At 40.0% G+C, this 24210-nt stretch overlaps 1 protein-coding gene across 1 annotated transcript in view; it reads right to left on the bottom strand.

Annotated features, from left to right (window-relative positions):
* The window catches only part of WWTR1 (WW domain containing transcription regulator 1), a 123560-nt gene that overhangs the window by 25056 nt on the left and 74294 nt on the right, over window positions 1-24210 (bottom strand). The window contains exon 3 of the mRNA XM_012642936.1: window positions 23253-23389. Coding sequence (XP_012498390.1) covers window positions 23253-23389 — 137 coding nt within the window. The remainder of the gene's footprint in view (window positions 1-23252; window positions 23390-24210) is intronic.

The following is a 24210-nucleotide window of genomic DNA, read 5'->3' as shown; positions in this document are numbered from 1 at the left end:
TCATGACTGATGCCAAAATAACTGAAATGAATATTTCACTTCTAGAGCTTGTTGGAGCATAATTACAACCTCTACTTGAAGGTCTGGGGTGGGAGGTCAAGGACTGCACACATGGCATCACAGGGGAAAAGCCCTCTTAAATACAGATGCAAGGAAGACAAAATGCAGACATCCAGAAGGGTTTAATTCATAAAACCTATTTCAAGCCAAGGGAGGGAGGCAGAGATGGAAGAATGGTAATTATTTCAAAGGACAGCCATCTCTGAATTCTGAAAAAAAAAGTATGCTCCTATTTTTCTCATATAACTACTGTAGAAAAAAGGTGCCCAATATTTCGAATATCAGAAATCTCCAGGTTGAGGGGGGGAAAAGGCTTGAAAAGCACAGGGTGTTAATCCTATATTAATTTTTATAACTCAGCTACTATGAAAAATTTTAAAAACTGACTTGAGCCTGGTAACTTACTGCCATGACAATTTCGAGTAGGATGATCATCAGGGACTTGGGTACACTGCCTTTGTCAGTGTACAAAATGCTGCACTGGCTTTACTCACAAGCAATGAAATCTGTTACCCAATTCCACACAGCAACCGGATACTGCTCAGCAGATTTTATTAACATCTGAATCCTTATCTGGAGGAGTTTAAGACTTCGAGGAGCACTCTTTCCAAACCACACCCTGTGAGTCTTCAAAACACCAACCCCTACAAGAGACATTTGCAGGGAGTAACAGTGGAGATGTTGGTTTCTTCCACTTAATTTAGATTTGACCATTCAGACTAAACATCTCTGGTTATTAACTGTAGAGTCTGGAAGAGTGGAACTTAGACAGTGGCTTTGTTTTCAAAGTAAAGCATACACCAGCAGAGCAGCTTGTACAATGGATATTCACCACAGCATTGTTTATAACAGCAAAAGACTAAAAATGATCTTAATGCCCACCAATGGGAGATTATGCTCCACCCATTTAGAGAAATTCTATGTAACGATTCCAAAGAATGAGAGAATTCTACAGGTACTTATATAGAACAGTCTCTAAGAAAGATTGCCTAGAGGGGAAAAACTCCAAGGGACAGACTATATTTATGAGCGTGCTATTATCTGTGGTTAGAAAAGGTGGGACAGATCATGTACATACCACAAATCTCTCTAGAAGGGTATACCTGAAACTGGTAACAGTGGGTACCTCTGGAGAGGAAACTGGGTGTAAGGGATGGGAGATGATCTTCCTTTTTCTCTTCCGTACTGTTTGAAGTTTCTCTATGTACATTTATTAATTATGTGAAACATAAACGAAAATAAAATGAAAAGAAAAATTAAAAAACATAAAAACAGGGCCATGCAGGAATCAAACTCAATATTTTCCTGGTAGAGTGAAAGGTAGCCCTGAAATTGTATGAAAAACACCAAATACGACTTAGCATATAATCCACATCATTAAAGCTGAGAGAACACTTGGTGCATTTCCTTCTTATGGAAATGAGGAAACCAAAACCCAGAGAAAGAGTGAATTTTATCAAGGTCATAAAACTAGTCACTGTCCTAGAAGCAGGTGACCTAACTCAATCCAGGTACCCACGATTCAACTCACCACTCTTCCCTGCAGTTATTTAATTTCAAACCGTTCCTGAACTGTCACTGAGATTGGAGGTCATGAACTTCATTGGTGGTTGAGGGTCTTTAAAATCACTGCTTTTGACAGTGGAGATACAGGAGGCCCGAGGCAGGGATAAACACAAACATGGTCCTCAGGAGAGCATGGGAAGGCAAAACATTTAAATTTCAACGAACAAAATACTCCTTGGAACAATATTCCAGAACATTTTAGGGAGAGAATAATAGTTCCGTTAAGAAAAAAAAAAAAAAAAAGGCAGAATATTCCAAATGCAGTATCTGAGGCCAAACTGGATTAAGAGCAGACTGCCATGAACTGCCTCACAAAGGCTAAAGACCTTGTCAGTTCTAGACCTTTGCCAGTCCCCACAGACAGGAATAACCCAAACAGAAGATTTCTCCATTGAAGCAGGAATGCATCAAAACTAAAGCAGGGACATCTTTTTTGTTTTTCCTTCCAAGAGACTCGGAATTTAAATTTAGATCCCCATTTATCTTTTTCTCTTTCATTGTTTTCATCTCCTTTCTCTCCCCTTTTTTAAATTCTTTTTTGAATTGGCTTTCTCTCCTGTGTTTGGAAATTGATAAAACCATGCTCGGCAGATGTGACCAGAAACATTTAATTAGTATTAGTCAATATAAAAGAAAACACCAAGAAAAACAAACTCCACAGCATCTGAGATAGGAACACCCTTTTGATTCAACGACTGTGTCCTTGGTGAGGCAGTCAACATGAGAGTGGAGTGGGGGCAGGAATTACTCTTGTCAGACATGACCATCTGGTTAATGCTGCCCGGGACAATATACATTTATGCACCTCTGACCCATTCCAGCAAACATACTTCGTCACTTATGCAAAGCTCTAAGAATATGCTCAAGACCAGGAGTGCCCCTGGACCCAGTTCTAGGCGAGTGCACCATTTGCTATATAAGAAGCAAACATGCGAAAGGTAAAGGCTTCGCTTCTGAACTTTTGCCTTTTGCAGCACCAGGAGCAGAGAGCTACAGCTCATAGAGAAAGTGCTTTGGCAGCTTCCCTAAGCCAGGAGCTGCAGACGATGAGGGAGGCCAGTGAATCAGAGGCTGCCCAGAGCGTCTCCTGGAATGTTCAACAAACGTCTTTTTGGTCTCGGAGAGGTTCAGTGGTTTGCCCTTCTGTGTCCTGGGCTTGCTTCCCTTGTTTTTAAAATAGGTTTTAGTTACACACACACACACACACACACACAATGCCAAGTAAAGAAAACAAAACCATAAGGTTGGGCTCAACTACAAAAACCATCACAGACTGGCCTGCATGGGGCTGGCTCTGAGTAGATTATAGAAAAGACAGCCGGTGCCCAATGGCTGGAAGTCAGTCATATGTAAGCCCAAGAAAGACACAGAAATTACTTTACTTTCTTCAAATCCTTCTCCCCAGTTCACATGTGAGTCTGGGAGGGAGAAGAGGAATACCTGTGGCTAGTTATGCATTCTCAGCCTCCTCTCTCCTTTTGACAACAAACTTCTCAGTTGAGGTATCTCTAATCCTGGCACTTTGAGTTGAGCTTTGAAAAATGTGCGGTTTTGTCAACGTGTCAGAGGCACAACTCCATCTAAGTGAATGGGTAAGGCCTCCCCAAGTCCTCCACGACTTTTTCCACTCCCTGCACCTACTTCCTACTGTACCTGTCCCATCAATAATAGAGAGTTTCACATGTTGTTGACTATGGTTCATTAATGCAATAAAAATGTAATATCCATGAGTCCGCACTCTTGTAAGCAAATAATTGAATAAATAAATAAATAGGGGAAGAAGAGAAAAATCTCCCATACAGCAGAATTCCAAATAATGAATGTAGATACACCATTGTCAGAGGGGGTGGCTGGTGGGGAGAGGAGTAAGTGCAAATAGTGACTTCGTTCCACAGAATGCAGTATTGAGTGGGTGTGGGGATAACTTTATTGTGGAGAAACCTGGAAAATATTACCTTGGCAGGTGATCAAGGTCAACATTAACAAGTTATGATGATAGTACATACCCTTGACATGATGTGATGAGAATGGCAGTTTACCTCTCTGGTCTTCCTCCCAAAGCCTATAGCCCCAGTCTGATCGTGAGAAAAACATCAGACAAATTCCAATAAAAAGGAATCTTACAAAATATCCAAGGAGAACTGCTTAAAACTATCAGGTTATCAAAACCACAGAAAGTCATAGTCAAACTGTAACAGTCAAAGGAGCCTATGGAGACATGACAAATATAATGTGGTATTTTATATGGGACCTTGGAACAGAAAAAGACATTAGGTAAAAACTAAAGAAATCTGAATAATGTATGGACTTTAACAATAATGTATCAATATTGTTTCACCAATGATAACAGATGTAGCACACTAATATGTTAACAATAGGGGAATCTGGATGAGGGTTTTCTATAAAACTAAAACTATTCTAAAAAACAAAGTACATTATAATATGCTGAATGAATACCAGGAACTGTGCTGGGCACTGTCTCTTCAAAAGTAAATGTTAATTAGTTCTTATAGGGTATATAAAAATGGATATAATTTTTTTTAAGATATGGTCTATAATGTGTTCCATGAGAGTAAATAGATATTAAGCTAAAATTTTTTTTTTAAATTGCTTCTAGAAGTGTTCCATGGTCAAATGAGACGAGGAAATGTTGGGGCAAATAAAGTTAAAAGAATTTATTTTATTGGAAGATTTCTTAGAGCCTTTAATATACTAAGGGGTACCGAGACTCTCTGAGAGGGAGATCTAAACGCAACACCTCTCAAACTTGCAAGATTGGTGTTCACCTGAGTAAGAGTACTAGGAAATGCTAGTCTACTGCAATTTAGGAAATGTTTCGGCAGAGTATTGTCATAAATTGAATTAAATATGGATTAATATTTATTAAGCTTCTACTACATGCTCAGCTCTTTAAAATTAATTAAGCAGCTGCTTAGGATGAAGGGCCAGAGAAGGGGAAACAGTAGCCAGTGGATGTAGAACCAAGTGGTTTCATGCATCTAGAATGAGGGACTGCTATCCAAGATACAGAGTAACAGAAAAACAAAGCAAAATAGAATATAGGCAAAGCAAGGGGTATAAAAGACTGCTAGAATATCTGCTGAAATTCTCCATAAACAAATGTTGATTTAACAAGAAAATTTCAAAGATGGTAACCTGCATATATCAGTTTTCACAGGAGGTAGTGATTAAACCTTGCTGAATTAACTTTGGTTCCATCTATTCAAAATAATCTTTTCTTTTTACTTGCTTCTATGACAAAATGACATTAACTACTCTAAACAACCCTTCTAACATCATCCCTTGAGAGCCAGAACAGAAAGAGGCTGACATCATTTTGAAAACCTGAATGCAGTTTCCTCGAAATAGGTAAATATGCAACATTCAAATACACACACAGGGTAATATATTTGGGATCTGAGAGACTTCGTCCTCCAAACAGGGGCTAGATGGGGCCAATAAGTTTATACAAATCGCATCAGAAATACCTTCTAGGAACCTAAACAAAACATGGGAGGGGAATATAAGAGCTCCCGATGTGTGGACTGTTTGAGTTGAAAGCCTACAGTCACCTCATTCTCTGTCCTCTCTCCACAAATGCTGAAAATGAGGTCTGCCACAGGGGGTGACCAATTGTCCTGGTTTGTTTGGGACGGAGGGTTTCCCAGGACCCAGGGCTCTCAGTGTTAAATCTGGGAAAGTCTCAGTAAATGGGATGGTTTGTCACCCTAGGCCTGTGGCTGTCCATAGCCCTAGGGCTAATTCAGGGCAGCAAGACCCAGATTTCCTATCTCCACCCTAATGTGCTCTTTTAAAAACAGAACCAGGTCAGGCTATCTAGATTAGCTGTCAGTGTGTCCTCCTGGATTACAAGTAGGTGGTTGTCCTCTTCTTGTATCCATATTACTTGATAATCAGAATGGGAATATTACATATCCATTTACTCTGTAATTATTTAAGGAAAACAAACACTGTTTATGACATTGCATTCTATCATCCATAAACGTGCACTTGATTAAGGGTGAAAGTCAGGAAAATCTTTCCTGCTGGACTCCTGGTTGAGCCATACACCTGAAGTGAAGCTCTTCTAAAGAAACACTGAACTATGCTCTCCCTGTGATTTGAACTAACTCTCATCTTCCTAAGGGATGGATTTGTGTTCCTAATACACAAGACCTGGGAAGAAGCGAAGTCTCCCTCTGCCCCTTGGAATCAACCACAATGATATGGATCTTCCTTCCTTATAAAAATAGAACAAAAATAATTTTAGTGCATTTTAAATCCGACTAATGCACAGAGAAGGCACTAAATACATTCTCCCCAAACTTCAGGGCTATGGGTCAGAAATTGGTAACAAAATATTAGTTTCATGTCTAGGAAGATGATCACCATAGACTTTTTTTATTTAAAAGAGAAATACAATAAAGAAGAAAAATCACAAAAAAACTGGAAATGCCCCCCCCACAAACTTTTTCTCTTGAGGATGCATTTTAACCACTACCCCCAGAGTTTGATAAATGAATATTTAATGAGTACTAGATTCTAGTTGCCGCTTCATCTTTACTTCCAGAGCACAATTCCCTGCTTAGCCCCACTTCATTTTGCCCTGTCGTATCATTAATGGTTTACAAACCATCATTTTCCCCACCACACTCATCATAGGTGGGGGCCATGTATTTACCATACTTTGTATTATCACCATGGAAGCTCAGGCTGAAAGGGGCCTTAGTTCCTTTAGACCAGTGACACTCATAGTTTTCTTTAGTGGTGGGATCCTTCTCCAGAGCCCAACATATGGGAAGCAGAGGCTACCCTTGCGTCCAGGAGTTCCTTCAACAGCTGGCCTGGTGCCAGTGGGGAAGTGAGCACTTAAATGCTGGCCCCTTTGACTGTCTTCTCTAAACTTTCTTGATCTTGCTTTCACTCTGCTTTCCCTACCAGCGTTTCTCAACTGTCATGTTGAAATTTTAAACAAATTTTTAAAATGTTTTGAAAGGCACAGCTTTTGGAGACTGAGCACTGAGCTTAGCTTCTGCACACATCCCCCTGAGATTCTGGCACAGGACCTTAGGACACACTTTAAGACCAATGACTTAGATTAATTCACTTATTTTAGAGATGAAGAACCTTGGAAGGTGAAATGACTCAGCACAAATCACAGGCACATACAGTGACAAACCCAGGAAGCCCGAGAGCATGCTAGCATGCAGCAGCTGCTGTCAGCTGCGCCAGTCACCAATCACTGCCCTGTCCTGCCCAGCCTCAGAATCAGAGAATATCTGCTAAGTTTAACTGGTGATGAGGACAAGTAGTGTTTCCTTTCCCCTATTTTATGAACAAGTCTAGTGCAGACTAATTTAACTAACGTATTTATTTTAAAATGATGGAATCAACATGAATCACATGTTTTGATGACACCCGTTTGTGTGATCTAGTTGTACAGAAAATGGCAAAATGGCAATGCACTTTGTTCTTCAATCCTCCAAAAAAAAAAAAAAAGACAAAATCAAATAAACTTCAAAAACTTATATGGAAAGGAGAGGTGCTACCACCAGGTAATACTAGATCTTTTGGCCAAAGCAGCTTTTGGGAAGTAACGATAAGCAACTGGAAGAAGCCAAAATATACAGGTGCAAATCGTTTCTGACTTATGTGCAGACCCAGCCACACCAAGCTTTAAAAAATATTTCAGCATCAAGAGTGTCCGGGTGCAGCTGTGGGTCTTTTCCTCTCTGTTTATGGGCCGTCCAAGGCTTAACTCATGTGAGCTGGCCAACATCAGGTGTCACGCAGCCCTGTCTGATGGGAAACACATGCCTACAGAGGTAGAAAGAAAAACCCAGCCTCAGTCCAGCCTTGACTCAGTCAGATACAATGAAGGGGGGAAAGGACTGCAGACGCGTCTCTCGCTCTCCTTGTGTCTCTCTCAGCTGCTGCCAACAATGAGCCGCTTGTTTCTCTTATTTCCCAGAAACTGTATTAGCCGTCCAACAAGGTCAGCAAAAAAAAGCTTTTCACTTCAGGGTGCATTTGGTTCCAAAAATCTGTAAAGTATTAAACCGAGAAGTTGCACTATCCCAACTTCACACTGAGCCCTTTATTCCAATTCTGAGTGAGAATAACTGTAAGGAAATTTCTCAGCCAGCTCAGTTGATAAGGCACAGAGCTCTAGGGTATATGTACGTTCAGCCACACTTGCCCGGCTTCACTGTTTCAAGCCTTAAAACCACTTCCAGGTGCCCCAGTGCTTGACAGATGGGCCTTCAATTCTCCAGATGCCCCAGGCCCTTCTAATTTTAGACTTGAAACCCCAGCTGCATTTATTTCACAGGAAACCCTGAATTTTTAGCACCAGGAAATGATTTTCCTACTTGCTATCCCGTCTGCCCGTCCAAACGGTAATCCACTCCACAAACCAGTGTGTAAGTATCTGGGCAATTCTGCTCTCCTAGGTGTAAAGATTGAAATGCCTGTAACACTGGTTTTTATGTTTTCCTAGTAAATGCATTATCCCAAATGTATATTTTGTTGGCATTTAAAAGATTTAGACGTTAGTTCTCATCATTATAATATATCCAAAAAAGTCTAAAAAAAAAAATCTGTCTTTCTAGCATGTTGTTTTCTTCTGGATCCTTCTGCTGTAAAGAAATCATCTTTCTTCCACCTAAAGCAGCATTAGAATGTGCTACTTTGATTCTGTCTGACTGCTGGGATTTATCAAAAGTGGCCTGTGGCAGGAAGCACATCTATGGAGCTAGTGAATTTAGACAAACAATAACCTAGCTTGCAGAGAAGAGGAAATTGGGTGCTTCACTTTGCTGCTTCACAAAGTTATCCTTGTGATTTTGAATTTAATTCCAAGGCTGGGCAATAACAGCATAACCAAAACTGTTTTATTATCTTCAGACAATAGGTATACTTTCATCCAGCAGGAAATGGAAACTCTGATTCATCCATTTATTTTCATTAGTCAGGAGAGAGTTTATTGTAACTTTTTATTGGTTAGCTTTCCTGAATGATTTTAAAACTACTCCAGGTGCAAAGTATGGCAACCCACACTAACAGACAGAAAATGAATTTACAGCTGTGTTCCACAAGGAGTGGAGAAAAAGTTGCCAACGTGAGCTGCTAGTTCTTAATCTATTTTCCTTTTTATAACATGTCATTTTAGTAAACATCTTTATTATTTAAAGAGGTCGTACGACAGACACTATAAAGACATCAAGAGATAGTTAAAAGACGTGAACAATTTACAAAAGGGAACATGCAATTAGTAATTGATCATGGAAAATTATTAGCTTCATAAGGAATCATAGAAATGCAAATTAAAGAGCCACTTTTCAGCAATCGAATTAGCAAAGATAATAATATGATGCGGGAGTTGTGCATTGGGCCAGGACCACAGGGGTGGGGGGAGCCAAAAATAAGAATTTAACCAGAGGTAGCAGGATTAGGAAATCTAGTAAAATCATACCCCAAATTTTGGAAGTTTGTACATATATGAGTTTCATTGAGGACAGTACCCCTAGATCTTATAGGATGTCTAGTGACCTCAAAAAAGTGACTTATCTTTGAAATGAAAAAGTATTGGAATATCAATAATAGTGGTAGTGTTTGGTTTTTTTTCTTTCCAGTGTCCCATGGTTCACTTAACTTTTCATTCCCACTGTTTCTTGTTGCTAGAGATAGAGTGATGAGCATGGTAGCAAGATTTCTGCCCTTCAGGAGATTGCAGTCTAGTGGTGAGACAGGCGACAGCAAACATACAGTATAATTTTAGTGATAAGGGCTTTGAATAGACAAATGTGGAGCTGTGTTAGGCAGAGAAGTTAAGGCAGGCCTTTGTGAAGAGGTGATATGTGATCTAAAAAAAATCTGAATGAAGTGTGGAAATTAGGGTGGGGGACACTTAGGCCAAGGGACAGCAAGGGAAAAGGTCCTTAAAGTGGAACAGTGAGCTTGGAGGACTTGTGCAGAAACAGGGTGGCCCACGTGGCTGAAAGCAGAGGGTGAGGCCAGGGGCCGGGGGCCGGGGGCCTCGCTGGCTGTGGTGAGTGCTGTGGCTGGCCTCCATTCCAGAGTGATAGAAATCTCCTTCAGCTCACACTTTGAACTATGTGGGAAAATGCCAAGTTATTTCATACCCTACGGTAAAATTAAAAATTTTGAAGAAATCCAGAGATGGTGAAGTTCTGGGAGTACACTGTGAAGTTAGTCAAACAGCATGAAAGAGCGAGCCACTCCTCAGGACCAGCATCCCAGGGTCTCTCAGTTGCTGTGTCTCAGCCTGTGAAGTGGTTCAGGGTCATCTCTGGGGAAGAAACAAATAAGGTTTGGGGAAGGGAGGGGGGTCGGTAGATACCAAAGCGGCTCTGCTTTTATAAAAGGAGATTCTGATCCCAAGCAAAACAGAACAAAAGCCTATAGCTCTAAATTTTATTTGGGAGGGTTGTCAAAGGGGGTCCTTTCTTAAAAATGGAAATAAAATGCACAACAAAAAACCCTACAGCTCTGCCTCGTCTAAATTTCATCCTTGAATCAACTTGGGTACATAGTATACATTTGTTGTGGTCTTCTGCGATCACTGGCAGGTGCTCTGAGACCAAGCCATCGCCCAGCATTTAGAGAGGTTATAGAAAACCTCCCCCTAAAACTCCTAGTGTTCACTGTTGGGATACTTTTTGAGAACATTGTCCGCTAGATCACAGTGTCTACATTACTTATGGGGAATTACAAGAGAACTCCTTTTAAGTCTCTATCCCTGGAAAAACGACATTTCTCCTTCACCACGCAAGCGTTTATCTTACGAATGCTCTGATTCCTATAACCGAACATATTGCCCTCTTTGCAAGAGCCCCCAAGAATCTCAAAGCCAAACCTGCAGGCACCTCTAGCAACCACACAGGGCCCCATGGTATGCATTTTTCTCCCTGGCTTTATTATTTTCTCAGCTGCAGCCTCTCTTTATCCCAACTTGACTCAATTATTTATTTTTATCCCTTTGACTGATACATTTTATAAGAGGGAAGAGGAGGAAATAGATGGATGGAAGCATCAAGTTTCATTTTAAAACTACCTATCTGTGTATACAGCTACATAGATATCTTGCATGTCAAATAAATAATGTTCTGTCAAGCTTAACTGGGCAGGTAGGAAATGGTCATTAGTCATCCCAAGGGAAAGGGTTTACATGACTTAAGGCCACACCTTGGAGAGACCTGATGGACCAAAAAGCCTTTCCTCTTGTCTCGTTAGCTTTACTGAACATATTCACTACAGGAACCATTTGGCCCAGGCAAACTGTGCCCCACCCCCACCTTCCACAGACACCACTTAGCTGAGGGATCAAAGCTAACATCACCGATAGGGGGACAAATCAACGTCATGTGCCTCCTGATAGGATGCAGTGAGAAGAACACAGCCTCGCGCCTGTGGTATGCCTGCCAAAGACGTACGACCTAAATCCAAATCATGAGAAAACACTGGACAAATCCAAATTAAAAGACAGTCTACAAAATAACCGGCCCATACTCTTAACAAATGTCAAGGTCCAGAAACACGAGGGCTGAGGAAGAGTTCCAAGCTAAGAGATCAAGAAGACAGGACAACTAAATGCAATGTGTGATCCTCAATTAGATCTTGGACCAGAAATAAAAATTGCTGTAACAGATATTATTTGGACAACTGAAGACTTTTCAAATAATAGTATCACATCAGTGTTAAATTTCCTGATTTTGATACCTATGCTGTGCTTATGTAAGAATATGTCCTTTGAGAAAATATAATCTGAAGTATTTAGGGATAAAGAAGCATGATGTCTGCAACTTAGTCTAAATGCTTCAGGAAAAAAACATATACACACACATACAGAGATAGATAAGCAAATGTGGCTTTGTTTACGAGCAAACTATAAACAATTAACAAAGGCAGATCTAGGTGAAGGGTATTTCCTTTTTAGACTGTAGTTGAACCTCTTCTGTAAGTTTATTTCAAAATAAAAAATGACAGATTTAAAAACAAAACCTCTCTACACATACCCAAAATCCCTAGAGATTGAGAATTCTCAGTCTAACAAGGTCCAGAGAAACTGTTCTGTCTATGGGCCGTTGTTCTGTGGCCTTGTTGATCTTTGAGGAAACCCTTATTAAGCAGTGGTTTTGATACGTGATTGGAGTTGGGATGTGACAGAATCCTAGCTGTAGTTTGTGCTACCCACAGTTCCTCCCGGCCTCCCCGCCTCCATCCCTGACACCAACTATTACTCAAATAATTTTCATTTTCAAAAAACAGAGAGCCTGGGAAGGCAAGACAAAGTGTTACCCTGCAGCAGGGGTCCCCAACCAACGGTGAGTTCTATAATTATTTCATTATATATTACAATGTAAGAATAATAATAATAGAAATAAAGTGCATAATAAATGTAATGAGCTTGAATCATCTTGAAACCATCCCTCAGCCCACCAGTCCATGGAAAAATTATCTTCCATGAAAATGGTCCCTGGTGCCAAAAAGGTTGGGGACCACTGCCCTACGGGACTGGTTGGGAAGGTCTTTCAGAAGAAATACCTCTGGACCTTGAGGACAAGACACCCAGAGTAGGAAATTACAGGTTTTCTTAGGAGGAACCTGGGGCACCAAGGGAGTTGATTGTAAACCCCAGACCCTGTTGGGAAAGCCCCCACTCCCGAGGGTCAGAGCTGAAGACCCTGCTCTATTTTGGCCTTCATTGGAGGAAAAATGAACAAGCTAAGAAGGGCTGAGTGGAGGATGGAAAAGGAACCAGCAAACGGAAACATACAGAATAAGGAATGTCTCAGGCCAAAGCCACCCTATTTTAATACACTGTAGTTTGGACCCCGAGATTCCCTCAAATTGCAAAAAAAAAAAATAGTGTGCACTTAAAATTAGAGCAAAGACGAGAAGAGGAAGCACAAGCAAACAAGACACACTGGGGATCCCAGAAGTCTCAAGGAGTGTCCCTCGTCTGCAGGGCCCCAGGCACAAACAATGTCAGGAAGGCATCCAGAAACCTTCAGTTTGGAGCTGCTCTGAGCTTTTGTTTTGTTTTGTTTTATTAGGATGGGATGATCCAATTCCATTTGGGGAGAAATTATAGTTCCGTTCTAATTAATTCAGGCATTATAGTAGTTAAGGGTGGAAATAAAAGAATATTTTTCTTGATATTTGAAGTGTTGGCTCTGAAGCAGCTAGATGAAGGCCTTGTGAGCCAGGACTAAATCAGCCACATTAATTTTTTTTTAACTTTATTTCTTTCCAGCTCTGCAAATATTTAAATCTTGGCAAAATTCAAAACTCACAACTCACTCTTTACTGGTGTCTGAGAAATATAATACTGAAAAGGAAAAGGACGAAAATAATATGGAATGAAATGCATGACATGTACTGGGAAGCAAAATAACTTCCAGTGAAACTTCCATTTATGGTTCAGTCAGAAACATATGGATATACAAGCTGGAAAGCAGCTAGCGGGAAAGCTAGGTGTCTGGTTAAAAATACGCTTTTTGTGGCAATCCTAGATGTTTTTAAAAGAAAGGAGTGCCCTAAACCCCACCCTATACACAGACGATCTTTAGACAATTCCGTGTTTAGTTTGATAAAAGCAAACTATGTTAAAATTGTACTTTTAAAGGAATTTTTATACTTTACTCACAAGCTTTCCCAACTGGAGAAAATGAGGAAATTAAAAGTAGGCACAAAAATATATATATAAGAATATGTATCATTTATAATGATAAAAAATAGAATCAATCTATATGTCTCTCAAAAGAAGAACTGGTTGAATAAATTATGGCATTGCCAGTTAAATAAATTCACACAAGGAATACGGTGCAGCCATCAACATGACATGATGGTTTACAAGCAACAGAAATATGCCCATATAAGTCTGCTCATAACTTAAAAAAAAATTAAAATAATGAGAATCTAGTTTGTATCTATCAGAATTACAAAGACTATAAAATTTGATAATAGACATTATTGGGCAGGGTACAAGGGTAAAGCACTTTATTGGTAGGAGCGTAAACTGGTGTAACCTTTTTGGAAAGAAATGGAACAACATTTATTAAAATTTTAACTGCACACACTCTTTGATCCAGGAATTTCTACCTCGGCAAAATTATCTTATACATACATAGCACATGGCACAAGGATTTATGTAAAAGGATGCACACTGTAGCATTATTTAATAATAATGAGCAATCATAAAAAAAAAACCCTAAATGTACAGCATAGGGGACTGGTTAAATAAAATATGGTACATCAATAGAATGGAATATTACGTATTGCTGACAAAATAATGAATAAATCTCTAAGTACGAATTTAGAAAGCTCTCTAAGATATGTTAAGTTTTAAAAGGACATACTGTACCTACCAAAGCATGCATGAGTATGTAGAGTACCTTTAAAAGAATACTCAGGAAGCTGGTAGCAGTGGTTTCCCTGGGAGGAGGGAAGGGATGGGGGTCATGGTGAGAAGGAGACATGCTTTTCTTGAATACCATTTGGAACTGTTCGAATTTTTTGTCATATACTTGTGTTAGTTTTCTAGTATAATAAAAACAACTCATCAAAAAATTATAGAAAAATATTTACTGAAATGGAAAGATGCTCATGGTACATTAAGTTTTAAAAGTGGGCTACAGCCAGGCACTGTGGCTCACGTCTGTAATCCCAGCACTTTGGGAGGCTGAGGCAGGAGGATCACTTGAGGCCAGTAGTTCAAGACCAGCCTGGGCAACATAGTGAGACCCCACCTCTCCAAAAAATAAATTAGCTGGAGGGCACATGCCTATAGTCCCAACTACTCAGGAGGCTGAGGCAGGAGGACTGCTTAAGCCCAAGGGCTTGAGGCTGCAGTGAGCTGTGATCACACCATTGTACTTTAGCCTGGGAGATAGAGCAAGACCCCATCTCTGGGGGTGGTAGGGTGGGGAAACAGGCTACAAAAACAATGTAGAGGAAAGACAAGACAAATATAGAAGAAAATGCTAGTGTGATTCTGAATGTTAAGATTACAGTGGCTTTTTATTTTCTCACCTTTTGCTGATCAGCATTTTCCACAATGACCAAATAGCAATTATTTAATATGGAATAAAACAACATTCTTAAATCTTATGGCCTCATATACGTTTAGGATCTTTTTTTTTTCCTGCCTTAAAAAAAAAAAATAAAACAGCTAGGGGGTTGATCTTCCTCCTTTTAGCACTCAAGGAGAAAAAGACTATCAAGGCTTTTGTTTTCTTGGCTCCTCTTACGGTATTATTTTGCTGATTTCATCACAGAGGATTATTCAGAGTAAAGCATGGAAGAACAGCTGTTCCTGACCACCAGCAACTGCAAAACACCCAGGGAATAAATTTAGACTTCCAGAAAGGAAGAAGAAATCAATCAGTTGATACCTGGGTGGAAGAGGTGATGATCACACACAGGCGGGGGCGACATTACCAGTGGGCCCAAAGAGGAGATCAGAGAGAAGTGTCAAAATGTCACTCAGCACTTATCAATTTGGAACAACTGGCTGAATGACAAACCATCCCAGAATCCCACTGCCTTGATAGGGCCTCAAACTCTAACAGGGTAAAATTCTTCACAGCAAGTAAGTTCCTGAGGGCAAACTACTGGAAGTCAGCCAGCAAATAGCACTAAAACTGTCAAAATTATTTTTAAAACTCTCAACAGAGGTCCAAAGCTTGGTGAAGAGATTAGACTCCACTAAAAATTAATTAATGAATTAATGTGGTGCAAATAAAGAAAGGACTAAAAAAAAAAAATTTGACCTAGCCTTGACCTCCTTCCCAAGAGGCTTTCCTCTTCTCCAGGGTGTGGGGAGCTTCTCTGGAATTTTTCAGAGGTTTAGGCTTGCAGAGGCTGGACTCTCAGGCCCACTCTCAGTAAGCAAAGTTGAAAGTGGGCTCTACATTTACCCAGCAAATTAAACAATACAATTCAAGAATCTAGATCCCGAGATGTAACGTTTTCTTTTTGAAGTTTACTTGGTAAGTTTGGGGTCAGAACTCTCCAGAAAGTGGTTTTGGTGTTCACTTGCCCAGTGCTCATGTGTGCACTAATAAGTGTCAAAGTGACAAAAGCAATGCCACAATAAATGTCAATTCAGACAAAGAACTCAGTCAAAAAGCTGGCAAGCATACTCCAAGTACTTTCCAGATAAGCTAAAGACTGGATGTTCGAATGGGTTTTGTATTTTCATTATAACAGCATTTTCCAATCATTGTGCTAAAAAATAAACAATTCTGTTGCAGCTCCCACACCTGGCTGACAATCACAGCACTTGAAAATGCCTCACCTCTCCAGACACCAGCCTACATCTACCGACAGAACTTCCAGGGGTAGGCCCAGCAGTATTCTTCCCAGCAGATGCAGCACCCCAGGACGGTTCTGTGGCGAGCAAACAAACCCCTGGGTTCTGAAGATACATGCTTAACAAATGCACCAAGGGACCCAACTAGTGGTAGCCCTGGACCACCCCAGGAGAAACGATGATCTTAGAGACTGTGAGTAATCTGTTTGCCAAGGGCAGACTCCACCGCCCGCAGAGGCTTGAGCAATCCTGGTATTGTCTGTGTCACACACAGGGCCTGGAGCCTTCTTTCCAACACCGCATCCTCCTCTTCCACCCTAAAAAGTTCAAGATAACAAGTGGTTCTCCTTTTTTCCCCCCACTTTTGGCTATTATAAAAGTAATATAACCACATTACAGAGAAAATAGGGGGAATCACCCATAATCCAATGGCCTAACTATAATCACTATTAACATTTAAAAATACATAATTGATTTACTCAATAAATTTATTCTACAAAATAATGCACCTGTGACGCATACTGCACTTTGCTAGGGGCTAGAAATACACAGATAAAGAGCAAGGTCCCTGTTCTCAAGAAGTTTAGTCTTGTGGGAAAAGGGAATCTAAGCAAAGTCATTTTTAAAAAATAAAATTACAATCAAAGCATAAATCATTGTCCCTGTTGTATAATATCATATTAGAATGCTATAAGAAACAGTTTTCCAGGTGTCTACATTGTCTATAACCATTATTTCACTCGTTATAAATATATTTATTTTCATGTTACAAGCATTTATTTATTTCCTGGCTGTTGTAACTAACACAGTTTTGTGTGCACAGCTTTCCAAAATGTTCACCTAGCATGCTACTTCGGAATTTTATCTTGGGGAATATTTTTTTAGAAAAACTGTGGCATCAAACATTTTTGATGACTCAATATTTCTTATCAAATAAGAGATTTTCTACCTAATTTCTAAATTTCTCATAATAAAATCTGCAAGTCTTCATCACCTAATCTTAATACATCAAGATAAATGAATACTGGTCTCGATAAAGATTCATCCACATTAAGATAAATGTAATACAGCCACAAAAACACAAGGCTTATTTCTTCATATACTATTATGTCCAACTTTCTTACACGGAAGAAATTGAATCATTTGGTTTGGTAAGTTTTCTTCAGCCCCCATTTCACATATTTCTTAAAAACCTTAAAAGAAAGGAACTGTAATGAATGTCCTTTTGGAAACCCCACAAAAGAGCAGACTTCAATAACGCTGGTTAACTGGAGTGAATTTTGACAATAAACAGCTTCCTAAAAATCTATCTCAGAAAAGAAAATTGATTTTCTATGGTGTTTACAAGACTCTTTCTTCTTTTTTAAATCAAGGAAAAAACTCTTTTTAAACAGGAACCTTTTCCCTTTTTGCTGTGCCCACCAGTGCTCCTTTTCTTCCATAAATACACACTTTCCACCACAGCAATCCTAGTAGCACCCCACCACCTCCACCTTCCCCCATGAGGTATATAGGTTTTGGGGGGGGTTTTGGTTTTTGTGTGGTTTTTTTTTTTCATTTGTCTTTAGGTTTGTGTGTGTATGTGCCTGTAGACTTCAGGCTAATTTATGCTACATAAACCACAAAGTTCAAAAAGCAGTGAGAACATCAGAGCTGGAAAAATCACAGTAGCCAGATGTGTCTGCCATGAACTCACCACATAAATGCGATTAGGAAAAAAAACACTGGAAAAAGGAAAAACAGGAGACACCTAAGTATAATTCTGACTTTTCATGAACTCTCAGGATACCTTTCTACGTGCTTTAAGCAATCCTTAGCTGTGGTATTCCTTAGCTATTTTATTTGCCTTTGATAAAATGTTTTTAAGTGTCTGTGCACACTTCCTAGAGGGAAGAATGAGCCAACTTAGCAAACTGAGCACAGACAAGATTTTCCATCTTGTCTTGAAAAGTATGCCCCAAAGAAAAGAAAAAAGAAAAAAACTCCGCGCATGTGTTTATAATTTGAAGTACAGCTCAAGACACAGACCTGGAGGACTTAGACTCTGGGCTGGTGGATGGCATGTCTTCAAAGGGGGAAGTATGTGTATGTGTCATTTCTTTATTTTTTCTTAGTTCTTATAGGATTGAAAATACACTCGGGCTGCACTTTCCCAGAAGTTTCTGAACTGGCTACAGCTGACAGTCTGGTGAAGTTGTTATACAGTCTTTATTTTTCCTGTCCTGTCTGGAAGGATACTGGCACTCCAGGTCGGGTCCTCATTCCAACAAAGCAGTCTGTTAATGTGTGATGGGTGCCCAGCACACCGTGGTTTATGATCTCTGGGGATTATCACCAAAAAGGCAAAAAACTTGCATGTCACTTTCCTTCTGTAAAAAACATTTTAAAATATGGAGATATTTTAAGTTGTTGCATGATTTCAGTATTTGTGTGCCAAGAAATGGGAAAACCTGACATGGTCACCACTTGCAGAGGGGGAAATGTTCTTCACTGAGAACTCAAAAGTGTGACTGCTCTTCACAAACTCCCTCTGTTAATGACCTGCTGGTGATAGGGCTGGGTCACAAGCCTGCTCCTCTTCATCTTCTCACAATTGCTGTCTGAGGTTAAAGATTATTTTTTGGTTACAGCACCAGCTAGTTTCACAATTTGTAAGCAAAATGCCCAGATGATAAAAGTTGCAGTAATCATGGTTGGATTTTCCTGCAGGAAGAACAGAATGGCTTTCTAAGAGAGAATATCAGAGGCTCTTCCTCTGAGTACACAGGGGCCAGAAAAATGAGGAAAAACAAGGCTACCAGCTAACAGTAATAGTTATAACAATACTGGTTTTGGGGGGCTTACTATGTGCCAAGTACCAACAAATGGACTACCTAAATACTCAAAACAACTTATCGGATAGGTACCATCATTATCACCCTTTTACAGAGAAGGAAAATGAGACTCAGAGAGGTTAAATAACCCAACTAATAAATGTCTAACCCAAGAGAAATTCAGTTCTGACTTCAAGTTCTTCCTATCAACCACCATACAAAACAGCCCCCCATCCTCCGATCCACCCCCAGGCCCACTTCACCACCAATCTAACAAAGGACTAAGTTCCCTGGCAGGCTCCATTCTCCCAGGTCCATTGTTCTATATATTTTATAATAGGGCCTGCACAGTCTATTTTTTGTTTCATTTTTTTCTTCCTTTAAAAGTCTTAGCGGGTATTAATAGTAATTAAGGCCAACAATCTACTTAAAACATACAAAATTCCACCCAGTTTGTGTTATGGAAAAAAAAAAAACTTTCACAGGTATAGAAATTTCTCCCCCCTCACTATGCTACTTAAAAGTCAGGATTTTAAACAAGTCTTCTGACCCTCAAGTGATAACAGTGATACGGTTTCCATCAAGGGGTAATCTCTCCTCTCTACCACCTAAAGTCCTCCAAGGCCTTCTTTTCTTCTTCCATTCACCGGGTGCGTCTCAGCATTCAGATTTAAAGGTCACTAATCTGCTCAGACAGAATCATTTAGGTAAAACCTTACAGTTAACCTGACTTGGCAAATACAAAAACTAAAATTTTAGTTAAAAACTACACCAAGCCAGAAATGGTTATTTGAATTAAAGTATAAAATAAAATCATTTTTGCAGTTTTCCCCTTCAGAGCCTATTTCATTTTACTTAGGTGTTTGAAAGTTCAATGAGTCTGAAACAAATCAATCAACCTGCAGGAAAAAATCCTCTTTTCATGAAGTTACTCACTCCAAGATGACTTTAAGTGATGTATCTCTCCTCTTACAAATGAAATACAGTTTGACCTACAAACCACCTTTCAGGGATATACGTAAAGCTCTTAGGAAAAATAAGATATCTACTAATAAGAAGTTTCTTGGGGGAGAGGGAACAGAAACATTTACACCAGAGGGCACTATCCTCACTGAAAGTAATGAGTTCCTAATTTAAAGCACTTTGCAATCTAACCAGCCCAAAACAAATCTTTTTTTTTCCTTAAAAGCCTTATGATGAGCAATGAAATTATCCTCAAATATAACATGCTATAGTTAAAGTATAAAATAAAACTTTTTCCCACAAAGAATAATGATAATAAGAATAGACATTCATTTTAGCTGATTATTAACATATACCAAGCACAGATCTAAGCACTTCACATATATAAAACCCATATAATGTCCTCATATTATTAATTATCCCCATTCTATATATGGGCAGAGTGAAGCACAATTAAGTAACTAATCAGGGTCACCAAACTAGTAACTGCAGAGATAGGGCTCAGATCTGGCATTCTGTCCCCCAAGTCCATGTACCCTAACCCGCAGAAAAATATAGAGCCCCAATAAAAGATTTATTTCAAATTTAACTATGTCACTGATTATATCACAGCTCTAGAAACATATAAAATTAGCTTATAAATGGTACTAATCCCATCATCTGATAGTAATGTTATTGGCTGTATTTTGACATCCTTTTCACATGTACATAAATATCTTCCATTGAAGGGTTCATATCACTTAAGTTGACTTATTTGTCCACTGTATCCACTGAAAAGTATCAAAGTTCTAGAGTTAAGAAGAAGAGGAGAAGGATCTGCTCTTTTTATTTTTAAAGATTGATTTAATAAAGACTATGAACCACAGGCAGTATTATGGTTATGGCTTGAAAGGAAATATCTGATTAAATCATTTCTTATTGGGGCTATGTTGTGACTCTAAATTATCTCATGGTCTTTGGAACTTACTTGGCATTCCCAGTTATATTTCCAGCCTTTGGATACATCTGTGAGTCTCTATACGATAGCAACACACTTTGCAATGGGCAAATACTCAAATATTGTTGGGAAAAGCTCAGAATGTGTGCCTTGAGAAATTTACTGTGATGATTTATTAGAAATCTGGAAACTAAGGTATTTTATTCAGGCACAGATAAATTTGTTTCAGAATGTGCAGATTATAACTTCTTCAGATGTACTGTACTAGTGCAACTGCACTGTGTGTGTATGCAGGCAGACTCACGTGTGCCTTCAGTATTGAGTTTCAAGCATTCAAGGTCCTTTTAATTTAATTAGTCCACTTCCTATTTGTTGCATAATTTTTAAAAATTAAGGAGAGGCTGGGTGCAGTGCTCCACGCCTGTAATCCTAGCTCTTTGGGAGGCCGAGGCAGGAGTATCACTTGAGGTCAGGAGTTTGAAACGAGCCTGAGCAAGAATGAGACCCCATTTCTACAAAAAATAGAAAACTTAGCCAGGCATAGTGGCGCGTGCCTGTAGTTCCGGCTACTAAGCAGGCTGAGGCAGGAGGATCACTTGAGCCCAGGAGTTTGAGCTTACGGTGAGCTAAGATGACACCATAGCACTCTAGCCCAGGTGACAGAGCAAGACCTTGTCTCAAAAAAAAAAAAAAAAAAATTAAGGAAGAGCGCACAAAGAGCATGACTAAGGATATTCACAAAAAAAAAAAAAAAAAAATTAAGGAAGAGCGCACAAAGAGCATGACTAAGGATATTCACTCCATATTGTGTGTACTATTTGTGTGTGTGTGTGTGTGTACTATTAATAGCAACACACTGAAAACTGAATATCCATCAGATGGGAAATAGTTAAATAAACTGTAGCATATCCATATGTTAACCTATTAGGCAATTTTTAAAATGAATGAGGTAGCTCTGTATGTATGGATATGGAAGTGAAAAAACCAAGGCACAGAACAGTGGGTAAACATGATAGCATTAGGGTGAGGAAACATTCATACACACACAGACACAACCGGAAACACTGGTTGGCTCCAGGAAACAAACTGGGGGACTGAGGAAACGGGGATTCGAGGATGACTGACTTTTTGAATGCCTCTTGAAAGTGCTTCAATTTTTTTTTTGATTATAAAGTTAAAGTTAAAACTTTAATAATCAATTTTTAGAAGTTTTAATGAAAATTAAATGGTTAAAGAAACCTTGAAACTAGTCTAATGCCACCTAACTTGGGGTGTTTTTTACTACACTGGCATCTGCTTTCTACAGGAGCTCCTATATATTTGGAACGAATGACTCATGGGAGCTTTGATTTACCACCACTGGTACAAGGACTGGTGCCATTTTCCTTGATCTGCCCTTTAGATAAGAAACACAACAGAGGTTATTCCACACCATTTGGTTTTTGCATAGAGTGTACGTCAGCAAGCTTTAAAACAGTAGGTTCAGACTTCCTGGAAGAACAGACACTTGGAGCTGACTCGGGTCTACTTGAGTTCATTCTCACTTTGGCTAAGCCACAATATGAGGGAAGGGTGTCCAGGAATAACGCTTCCATTTTTATCCTGTTCATTCCTGAAAATCCAACAGGAGATTCTTTTCACTCCCTAAAATTAACTGTGCTGTGTATAAAGCAGTATCTGGATATCTGATCTGAAATGGAAATGTTATCTGAAAACGGCACCGTCTTTTATAAAACTTTAAAATTGGCCCTCTTTTATTAATATTTTTAGCCCTTAAGGGAAAGGAAGGGAATGACTAGCAAAAGAGCTGGCTAGTTCTGTTGCTGTAGTGTATTAATTTACTGGTGATTATCTCTAGTGGGCATAGTTTTAGTAGAAAATATTCTCAAGTCTAAATCACACTTTATCACTGTAAATGAAGTGAAAAGTGGGCCATATTATCCTTGAAAAGCCACCTGCAGGTTATGTAATGGTTAACTGCATCTAAAATCAGACCCACCTGCTCTGCTATTCAGCTCTGCCTCAGCAAACTGTGTGACTCTGGGACAGTTTCTCCATCTATAAACTGAGGATTGTTACTTTTTGTAGGGTTGTTTGGAGGATTTAATGAGATAAAGCACCTAGCCTGCTATCAGACACATATTTTGCAGGAATTATGCAAAAAAATAAATAAATAAATAGGAAAAGAAGTAAAGAGATTTGAGACCAGAGTTTGCACCTGTAGGCAGAATCAGGGACCAAATCCACAGAGGGGGGTATGTGCCCTACTTGTCTTAGTCTAGATGAAGACAGCAAGTGTAAGTGATTTTTCAGAGTACTCTAACTAAGGCAACTGGAGGGGATACTGAACTGTTCTGTGAACCCAAGGCAGCAGCATCGTGAACAGGTGGCAAAGAGGCCAAGCAAAGGCAGCAAAGGCAGCAGAAGGGTAATAAGGTAATCTAGCCAAAACGGACGAGAACACACGGTCTGGGAGCATGACGAGGCACGGAGACAACCAGAGCCACTTCAGAGCCCCAGCACCCCTTGGTTGAACACGTGTCTCTTCAGCTCAGAGTCAAAGCTTGGGGCTTACCGAGATTTGGCTGGGACACTGCCATGGCCCTCTGAGGCACTGGTGTGGAACTGACGGCAGGGTGGAGGTTCATATGATTCAGGGGCTGATTCATCGCCTTCCTAGGGTCTTGCCATGTGGTGATTTTTTCTATGTGACTAAAAGAAGGAAAACAATTAATTATCTTCTTAATTGTCAGCATCATTACCTTCATCACCATCACCAATAATAGCACAATAGTTAAATGACGCTGGCTCTTCCCTTAGGATCAGCTTTAAGTGGCTGACAAGTTGTGTTTGGTTTCATCCAAGGACACGCTTGCCCATTCATCCCTCCATCCTGGTTAGCCGCACCGGGACTGCTGCCGGGGGCTCTCCAAACACGAGCCCAGGACTCAGCTGTCCAGGCTGTCCCTGTGCGCAGCAAGTCCAGCAAACCTCCCCTGTCCCCAGGGAGCCCGTATTCCCCAGCAGCCAGGAAGGGGGGCCTGCTCTCCTTCCTCGCCAGCACCCCACACTCTCCCAGCTCATAGAATAGACATAATGAGGATCCCTCCGCCTGTCCTTAGCTAAAGACGGTCCCATGAAACCAGCCTCTTAACACATTAGTGAGCTCTTACAGTAGGAGTGTAAGGCACTGCGAGGTCCACAAAGATGACACACAAAACCCTCAAGCAGCTCACCCTCGCCAAGTAAGGTGACAACAGTGTGGCTGGAGGCCAGAGTAGCAGGAAACAAGTGTAGGGAGGTAGGCAAGTGTCGGCTTATAAGGAAATTTAGATATTGAGACATAAAGGTTTCTGAGGGAGAAGATGTGATAAGACTTTCGATCCTATGCAACCTTCAATATTTATTGTTACGACTTAATCTCAGAGAAACTAGCCCAACACCAGCTTCTGCCTGAGAGTTTCCAATATGTCCTAAGAAAGGCAGACAGGGCCTCCAGCTTTGCCTGCCGCCTCCCAAACCACATTGCAAGT

This window comes from Propithecus coquereli, unplaced genomic scaffold (assembly GCF_000956105.1).
Source record: "Propithecus coquereli isolate 6110/MARCELLA unplaced genomic scaffold, Pcoq_1.0 Scaffold19, whole genome shotgun sequence".
In the NCBI taxonomy this organism is placed as follows: domain Eukaryota; kingdom Metazoa; phylum Chordata; class Mammalia; order Primates; family Indriidae; genus Propithecus; species Propithecus coquereli.
The sequence above is the reverse complement of the archived record's forward strand: the minus strand, read 5'-3'. Positions and strand labels throughout refer to the sequence as shown.